Source organism: Penaeus japonicus, unplaced genomic scaffold (assembly GCF_977035675.1).
Source record: "Penaeus japonicus unplaced genomic scaffold, GWHDUDI00000001_assembly GWHDUDI00000003, whole genome shotgun sequence".
Taxonomy (NCBI): Eukaryota; Metazoa; Arthropoda; class Malacostraca; order Decapoda; family Penaeidae; genus Penaeus; species Penaeus japonicus.
Window position 1 is genome coordinate 27,195,142 of NW_028234405.1, and position 10,000 is coordinate 27,205,141.

The 10,000-nt window shown below is 41.0% G+C and overlaps 1 protein-coding gene across 1 annotated transcript in view; it reads right to left on the bottom strand.

Moving 5' to 3' along the window:
* Positions 1-7,273: 7,273 nt before the first annotated feature.
* PIG-S (phosphatidylinositol glycan anchor biosynthesis class S) overlaps positions 7,274-10,000 on the bottom strand; it is a 49,632-nt gene continuing 46,905 nt past the window's right edge. Inside the window, exons 10-11 of the mRNA XM_086534535.1 lie at positions 9,235-9,458; positions 7,274-8,820 (exon numbers count right to left, since the gene is read on the bottom strand). Coding sequence (XP_086390661.1) covers positions 8,706-8,820; positions 9,235-9,458 — 339 coding nt within the window. The 3' untranslated portion in view covers positions 7,274-8,705. The remainder of the gene's footprint in view (positions 8,821-9,234; positions 9,459-10,000) is intronic.

The following is a 10,000-nucleotide window of genomic DNA, read 5'->3' on the forward strand; positions in this document are numbered from 1 at the left end:
CCTCATCAGAGAAAAGGCGGTCGAGCCTGATGACGCAGATGCCATGTTCTCTCTGAGGGAATTATGGCAGACGTATAAGACCAGTTCGCGGTCAGCCCCGGGTTGTGATGGGATCTCTTACCCCATCATTTCCCACCTAGGACATGAAGGTGAGCTTGCATTCTTACATCTCATCAACAAATCCTGGGAGACTTCCTCGCTACCACAGTGCTGGAAGAGGGCTGACATAGTTCCCGTCCCTAAACCAAAAGAGCCGGGACGGTACTGTCCTATCTGTCTGGGAAAGACGGCAGAGAGAATGGTGCTGAGCCAGCTCCAATGAAAGTTGGGACCTCCACATGAACACCTACATGGGTTCACAAGCGGTAAGAGCACTGCTCACAGCATGGCAACCTTACTGAGCACTGTCAGCAACACCAGCTCTGTCATTGTCTTCCTTGACCTGGAGAATGCTTTTGAACTAGCGAGCCCGCTCGCCATTCAGGAGATCCTGATCTGCAAGGGAATCAAAGGCAGACTGCTTGCCTGGATTGGTGACTATTTTCGGAACAGAACTGCCAGAGTGAAGTTCCAAGGTCACCTCTTCAGGTGACCTTGGAGAATGGCACTCCACAAAGGGGGGTCCTTAGCCCGGCTCTGTTTAACACCCTCATGTTAAGCATCCCCGACATTCCACTCCCAGTGGGGTGCAAGATCATTTCATATGCTGATGATCTTGCAATTATCTCTGTTGGGAGACAAAATGAGAATCTAACTAAAAAAGCCTAATGTCCTAAGGGCCTAATGTCTGAGGAATACCGCAGAGTCAGGCTTAAGATCTCAGCAGCCAAATTGAAGGCAATGGCGCTGAAACATGATGTCCACGACCAAAGACTGCAAGTCCAAGGGTTAGAACTAGATTGGGTTCATGTCTTCCAATACTTGGGGGTATGGGTTGACGAGAATCTCACCTTCCGCTCTGAGATTAAATATCTCCTAGACCGGACCAAGGCAAGACTCTCAGTCATGAGAGCTCTGTCAGGGTAGCGCCTAGAGGCTGGGCAACGTGTACTAAGATCCTTCTATGTGCACGCTGTCCGTCCCATCGTGGACTACGCCTCCGTTGCCCTGATTACAGTCAAGCCTGGACTCAGGAAAAAGCTTGACATCATGCAAAATGAGGCCGCCAGGATAATTCTGGGTGCCCCTGGGTGGACTAAGGTCACCAACCTCCTCTTGGAGGCCAATCTTTTCCCCCTGGACACCTGGATCAATCAGATGGCGGCCCAGTTCTTTGACAAACTTTTACAGTCCCCGCTGTGCTCGCAGCTAAGACAGAAAGTGCAACGTCGGCTTGCACACAACCACGAATTATTTGCTAACAACACCTGGCTGTATCACACAGCCAAGGTACTGATACGCTTTGAGCTCAAGGAGACACTACTGGTTAAAGGCATGGACCTCCCCCACCCTGACTGTCACAGCCCCGCCGTGGGTCCTTGATAGAGTTTTCTGTCATGAGCCTGTCAAGGAGAAAGACACAGTACTCACCGCCTCTGTTAAGGGATGAGGCGGAGAGGAATATCGCAGTAATCACTCTGCCAAGTAGTAAAACCAATTTCATCATCCGCACTGCAGGCGTCGGTTTTGCAGCAATGGGTATAATAAGAGCTATGCAGGTATCTGACAATGCCTCCTTGCTCCAGGCAGAGGCAGTCGCTATTATAGAAGCCCTAGCCCATGCAGCCCAGATAGACGGGCATGTTGTCATACATACAAAGTCTAGGGCCGCCATTGACAGCCTACAACAAAGCATGCCCCATGATAACGTTTATCTTCTAACCACGATTCTCACCATTGCTCAGAGAATCAACTGGATTCCGAGCCATTTTGATATCAAAGGGAACGACTTAGCTTGTTGTGATTCCCCGAGATATTCCCTTGCCCCAAAGTAAATTCCCGATTGAATCTATGGTAACGTGAATCCTGTCCTGTGTAGAGGTAGGCTGCCACCAGCTGATAAGGGGTCAGCACCCGTGTATATGCGAGACAGTCGAAGACGTGTAAAATGTATGTTATTTATGTGTATGAGTGTATGTCAGTCTGTATGTGGAAAGAAAGAGTTCCTACACAGGACATTGCCGAGCAGGCGTGGCTAGAGTCAAGCAAAAATTACAGGTTGTCTATTACAGATTGGGTCTCGAAAGATATAAAAGAAAGTTCCGATCATTAGTTTTTATTGTTTATTCAGAACAAAACAAAAGGTCTCTCCTCCTCCCATACCCAAAAGTATTCCTTGACCTGGCCATGAATTTAACTATGGTCGTAACCCTTTTAAAACATTAAAATTCCAATAAATAAAAGAAAGACAACAAGTGCCAAATGGGCAGAGGTTGTGAGCAGTGCTGTTGCCGAGCTCGGGGCTCACCTGCAAGAGGCCATCTGCTGATGATCCTTTTCTTTCTTTCTTTGTTGGATTTATTGGCTATCAACCAGCGGCACATGCCAAGGTCATTAAGCCAATGATTCCATTTTATCTTATCAATCTAGAGAAGGTCATAAAGTTTTGTCTCCTTTAGAAAAGTGATTACTTTACTAATTATTCTTTCATTGTAAGATAGTAAATTTTTAATATTGAATTCTATATTTTTAATTTGTGGATAATTTCTAATTTTTTGTCTTGGATCTTTGTACTGGTGGCATGCTGTCAGGATGTGTGGTATTGAGATAATGCTATTGGAATAGCCACGCTCTGGAGGGAAGCTTTTTTCTATATAAGGAGTCAGGTGGGTGTATCGTGTGGCATTGACCCTGAGTCGGGCTACCACCACCTCCTTTCTTCTATTTTTTCTGTGGGCTGTGTCCCACATTTTTATTTCTGTTTTATTTTTGTTGTTTACTGTGAGGTCGGTCCACTCACTTTGCCACAGGAGATGGATTTTTGCTTTTATAAAAGAGACAAAACACCTGAGATCTGTGCGGACAATGCCAGGCTCCAGTCGACCCGGCTAATTTGTCAGCCTGTTCATTGCCATGGATACCCGAGTGTCCAGGTACCCATATTGATGATCCTTTCTTTCTTTCTTTGTTGGATTTATTGGCTATCAACCAGCGGCACATGCCAAGGTCATTAAGCCAATGGTTCCATTTTATCTTATATAGAAGTTCATAAAGTTTTGTCTCCTTTAGCAAAGTGATTACTTTTTTAATTATTTTTTAATTGTTTGACAATAAATTTTTTGATGTTGTATTCTATATTTTTTATTTGTAGGTAATTTTTTATGGCTTGTCTTTGGTGATTATATTTATTGCAGGATATTAGAATGTGCGTTATTGTTATGTGGTTGTTGCAATGGTCACATTGTGGAGGGAAATTTTCCTCTATATAGGGAGTGAGGTGTGTCAGTCGTGTAGCATTGACCCTTATTCGGGCCAACACCACCTCCTCCCTTCTGTTTTTTTTTCTGTGGGCTGTGTCCCACATTTTTATTTCTTCTTTGTTTTTGTTGTTTATTGTGAGGTCGGTCCACTCACTTTGCCACAGGAGATGGATTTTTGCTTTTATAAAAGAGACAAAACACCTGAGATCTGTGCGGACAATGCCAGGCTCCAGATCACCAGTCGACCCGGCTAATTTGTCAGCCTGTTCATTGCCATGGATACCCGAGTGTCCAGGTACCCATATCAGCTTGATTGATTTATTGGCACTATGTAATTTACGAATGATATTACCCTGTAATTCATTTTTGGTAGTTTCTAAGGATTTAATAGCTTTAAGTGAACTTAATGAGTCTGAAAAAATGACTATTCTATCGTGGGTCGTCGATAGGGCGAAATCTAAAGCTTTGTCTATTGCAAAAAGTTCAGCAAGAAAAATCGATGTATGATTCGGCAATCGAAATCTCAGCTGACATTCAGTCGACCATACACCCGCACCCACACACTCGTCTGTCTTGGATCCGTCGGTATACAAATGAAAAAAGGAAAGATGTTTAATTAGGATCTCTCTGAACCGCTGGCGTACCTCCGCCTCCGGTACCGTGGCTTTGACTGACGGTAGCCAGTCTACCACGATGGTAAAATTGGGTGTTTCCCACGCGCCGTTTTGATGCACCTGGCAGCATGCATTACCGATACCGTACATAACGTGACAGCCTGGTGCACTGCATCGTTATGTGTACGTAAGCCCCATGTATTTGGTTGTTACAGTGCTTTGTGTTCAACAGATGGCTTTTTCGAACTGTCTCGATGAATGTACGTACTTCTATTTGTAGTAGTTTATACATTGTTCATGTGCATTTCACCTTATCATTGCATTCTTCCGTAAAGTGTTTCCCAGAACAAATGCTGGACCAGATCTGCTCTTTTCAGCCGCGTTTCCCCATCGTTGTTATTTGTAGCAACGACGTGCAGGCAGGTTGTAGTAATCCATCTACGGTGGACGGTCAAGCCCCGGGGACCCAGAGCTTTTCTGGAGGAGGCTCGGGTCCTGTCCATTCAGCCAACACCGACTCTTCTTTTCAGGGTCTCGCCACATGCCGATGGGCATCTTTTATGCCCACGTTCTAATGAACACGAAGCCCAAAAAAAGATCCTTGGATATTTGACCTTGGGTGCCACTGGTTAATGGAGTCTTATTCCGCAGTTCCGTGTTCAGATCTTCAATTATATCTCCATGTCTTTCTACCATTATAGATTGTACTCCGCTCTCACTTTTTGCTTGGCGTAAGAGTTGCAAATTGCTAGGACTTTTGCCGTTCGTCATTGTTCGTCTTCAACGTTCGTTTACTTCATGTGCTTCTTCCTACTTTGCGCAAGTATGAAGTCGTCGTCAGTTTCATCTTGTGGGGGTATGTCATTTCATGGCGTACTGTTCCAGTGTCCTTTACGGGTTTCTTTATTTTTTCCAGAATGTAATGAAGTCGTCTTTGCCACGACCCATAGTGGAGATATCTTCACTGTTAGATGTGTTTGCCCAATCGCATGTCAGTGGTTCGGTATTCATGTCTAGTGGTACGATAAAGAGAAACCAGGTCAACATTCAAAGTATGGTGTTGTTTTACTTAGATTTTCTATACCTCTGTCCTGGACTGACCTTACTGGTCACACCCAGAATCCAAAACAGGTCGCGTGCAAAAGCGGTTATTAAATCGGGTGCGAACTGCAATCACTATGTATTACTTAAGCACTATAGCAATGGCAATCACCATAGCAGTTGTGTAAACAAAAGGTCGCTCACTGGCTCACTATATAAAACACCAAAGATTAGGTCAATAGGTCACGAGAGAACACCAAAAAGCACGTTTGCTCGGTGAGATAAAGAAAGAAAGAAAGAGAGAGAGAGAGAGAGAGAGAGAGAGAGAGAGAGAGAGAGAGAGAGAGAGAGAGAGAAGAGAGAGAGAGAAAGAGAGAGAAGAGAGAGAGAGAGAGAGAGAGAGAGAGAGAGAGAGAGAGAGAGAGAGAGAGAGAGAGAGAGAGAGAGAGAGAGTGAAGATGGAGATGGGTCTTGTCGTCGCCAAACGATTACTTCAATGTAAACATTGGCCGCATACCTTTAAAGTATAAATGTTTTATTATTTTTCAAGTAATAATCAAATTGTAGCTCCCACAAATGAATTGAACCATTGGTCTTAATACGTTTTCTACGTTGGTCCCTAGCTTCCATTGCAGTCCTAATATCATTTGACAGCCAAGGTGCTGAAGGCCGCGTTATTTCCCTCGTTACAGTAGCAGCAGAAGTGTCCAACCATTTCAAGAAAGTATCAGCTAAAATCTTTACTTGTACATGAACATGTTTAATGTGTAAATACCAGTGGAAGCTTCTTTTCATAATAAACTCATTTTGACTGTAGTTTTTAAGGCACCGAAACGTTTGAAGCACTGGTTGCCTTTTCGGTTTTATCAGTAGCAGCTTAATGTTCATGATCTGCCACCGGGCTGGGAACTACTTCAAGATCAGTTATAATTTCAGGCTTATTAGTAACCATGATATCAATTTGTCGAGCAGAAGCGGAAGTTATTTTAATTGGTCTGTATATTACCTGAGTTAATTTGACATTCTTAATTAATTTGATAATTCTATTGTCTGATACCAACAAATTATCATTTAAATCGCCCAGGATAAAAAAATGGATTTACTGCGTAAGCATATATTCTTAAAGCATTCCGAGATATAACTGGGCATGAGGATGTCGATAATGTAACCAACAATGACAGAAGGCAGTTTCCTACATTGAACTGCTATCCATATATCCTCAACACCTTCGATTTTGTCAATATCTGTGCTGACATCTGTCGCCTTTAATGAATCCCTGATATATATACACACTCCTACCCAACGACCGTGATCATGGCGGTAGATGCCGAGGTTGATTTAATGACTAAATTATCACTTATACTTGGGAGGAGTCATGTTTTAGTTATGCACAATATATGAAGAGATCTTTCAACGATCAATAATTTTATTTCCTCCTTATGACAGAAGAGTGACTAAGCATTTACATGTATATAAGGTTTATGGGGTCCTTATTAGGTATAGTATGGAAATTTGATGCAGGATATTTTTAGATGCTATGTTTTCTGGGCTAAATGCAGTGAGCCTATAGAGTGCACTCTGGCTGTCAGAAAAGGCAGCCAGGTGGTGCCTCTGTTCACTGCCGTTATGTACGGCCTGGTGTAGGGCTAATGATTCAGCATCAGTTGTGCTTGCCCAGTCTGAAATTCGCACATTTTCTCTATAGGAAATGTCAGGAAATAGGACACAAATCCCAGCTGCTCCATGAGGGTCTGAGGGAGAGAGAGAGATAGATAGAGGGAGGGAGGGAGGGAGGGAGGGAGGGAGGGAGGGATGGAGGGAGGGATGGAGGGAGGAAGGGAGGGAGGGAGAGAGAGAGGGAGAAGGGGAGAGGGGGAGAGAAAGAGAGAGAGAGAGAGAGAGAGAGAGAGAGAGAGAGAGAGAGAGAGAGAGAGAGAGAGAGAGAGAGAGAGAGAGAGAGAGAGAGAGAGAGAGAGAGAGAGAGAGAGAGAGAGAGAGCGAGAGAGAGAAGAAAGAGAGAAGAGAGAGAGGAGAGAGGAGAGAAGTGAGGAGAGAGGAGAGAGAGAGGAGAGAAGAGAGAGAGAGGAGAGAAGAAAGAGAAGAGAGAAGATAGAGAGAGAAGATAGAGATAGAGATAGAGAAGAGAGAGAGGAGAGGAGAGAGGAGAGGAGAGAGGAGAGAGGAAGGAGAGAGAGAGAGAAGAGATTCATAGTAGTAAAAAAATTTTTTTTTTTATGAAATGAAACAAAAACTATAGGATTATCTCCATACTTATATTATTCTTTCTATATGAAAATGTATACATAAATATACACACAGACAAACTTAAGTCCATAGTTGTCAAATTTACTAATATATCACTCCAAGTACAGTGTATGCACATATAAGCAGACACGTATATGCCAACACATACACACACTACATAGGTCTGAATGTAAAGATAAAAATTACATGGAGTAAATACTGCTACATTTACAATTTCACTCTAAATTCTGCTTGTATAAACCTGCATTCCCAGTTTTATAATTCTGAGAGAAAAGAAGAAGAATCTGAAAGAGATTAGCCCTTCTTCAACCTTAGTTACGTATGCAGCAGTCAAGAATATACTTTTGAATAAAAAAAAAGTAACTTTTGTGTTTTGGTTCATAAACTACTATTTTACTTTTTCACTTCTGATAATACATTATTGACAAAATTCACAACTTCATATATATAGTAAGTTGAAGTGTTTCAGAGACTACTTCCATCTTTGAATGGAAAATGGATATTTCCAGAAAATATTTCTCTGACAGTATGCTGCACTGGTTTCAATTACTTCCACACTATTTTTGAGTTCCTCAACAATATTGTCTCGCTGACAGTCATTCAGACACCCTGTGAGGTACTGGGCTGCAGTGACCATCCATGATGCAGCTTACCTACTATCTACTAGGTCTACACAGCATTGAAAATGCTGGTTGCTTCTATGGAGATATGAAGATGTAAAAAGCATGCACTGCAGCTATATCTCACATTTGTTTCATATAACAGACTAGAAATACATTCTGGAACCACCCATTCCTAAAAAACAAACAGTACTGATAAACCCATTTGCCAACATCACAAAACTCAGTGTACAGAAAAGTTATCTAACTTTCACAGCTGGTAAGATATGGAAATTTTAATATTTCAATGTGTTAAATTGCCACATCTGAAGTAATGTGCTTGAGTTGGATTGAAATGGCTTGTGACATATATTACACTGTATCTAACATCAAATGGTCAAAGCTGTTACTAACATTATTTCATGAATACAATATGGAAAATTTAATTGTATTTCAGCTATGCTATCATAAAAAATTACCCTAACTGTTAACTTCCAATGGTTTAAGAAATATGAATTCTTCCCTTATATACATAGATATCAAATATTGAACATCAAGATAGTAATTAGTTACAGATTATACTGAAATATAACTTTACACAGGATAAGTAAAATCTTTACGTCTCATTGACTACTATTTTACCAAAAAATACTTACACTCTTTTTTTCTATTGCATTACCAAATGTACTGGATATGACAAACAAAAAATATATAATCAAGATAAAGTTAGTACAATCATGTGCTGAACATCTACTCAACAGCATTACTTTTTGTAAACTTGTAACCTAAAAAAAATATTACTCTTTCATTGCAAAGGAATTTCCATTCTATTCTTCTTTTACTTTCAAAGCCATAGACCCTTTGTACAGCCCAAGGAGCATTTTGAAGGACAAGATGACAGGGATGCTCACAGGCAGAAACAGTGGAACATAGATGGCATATCTGAAGATGAGTGCAGCAAGTCATTAAGTAATGCATTTGAATGTTTCTAGAGGAATTTAAAAGGTACTTTGCATATTTTCAGTTAAAACATGAGTGTGTCTGTTAAACAATTATTAGGAAAATCTCCATACTGTAAGGACTATTGTGTACATTAAATAAACAAACATTAAAAGCATTACCAAAAGAAATATCCTTTTACAAAGAAGCAAGAAATCGGAATTTTTGTTGATAAGTTGTAAGTAAAAGAAGAAGAAGAAACTAATTGAGGCCAGTATGGAACTTTTGAACTTAAATTTTAAGTTATTTTGAGAACATTACTAGGTCATACTTTCTAATTCTGGTTCATTCTCACTAAGAAATGTGTTGGGAAACACAAAGTTAAAATGGGGCAAAATAATTGCTTAGAACACTTACTTTTGATTATCTGGGAAGTACAGAAGGGCTAGTAAGGATGGGTGGAAAAAAGCAGCATCAGCCTGGGTGAAAGATCGACCACAGTAGAAAGTTGCCTCCTGCAGCCTGCCTTCTCTTGCTGCACTGCTACATTCCCTCCACTCCTCCACTGCTCCCCACACCCATCCTCCAACCTCATCGCTAATTACCATGTTGCTGATCTCACCAACCAATTCACACAAGGACTGGAAAGGGAATAAGAGTGCTCTATAGCAAATTTCAATCTGTATTTCTAAAAAGAAAAATCTGGGAGAATGTTGGTGATAAATTCCAGATGAAAAAGTGCATGAAGAAAAGTGTTTACCAGTTACTTTTACCTCATTCAGGTACATACAATGTAGCAACCATTGGAAATTGAGACCACAATAACCTTTTTCTCTTTTGAATAATTACAAGTTCTTATTTAGTTTGAAACATCTAAGGTTTCCATTTTTGTTGTTGTTGTCATTTTTTATTAATAAAATTTTGAGGGGATTTACAGAAAAAAAAACATCTCAAAAGTAAATTACACACAAAGTGCAAATGGTATATAACCCATTGTGGATGGGGACAATAATGACAGGCACAAGTGCCACATTTGTGGCACCCAAGACAGGTCTTATTTTAGAGCAAGGGAAGTTCATCTATTGTATCACAAGACTTTTTGCAATCTCTTTTATTCACTTGTTATAATACTAGAGCTATATTTGTTTTACCATCTTGTAAGACTTGCCACCTGACAGTCTTT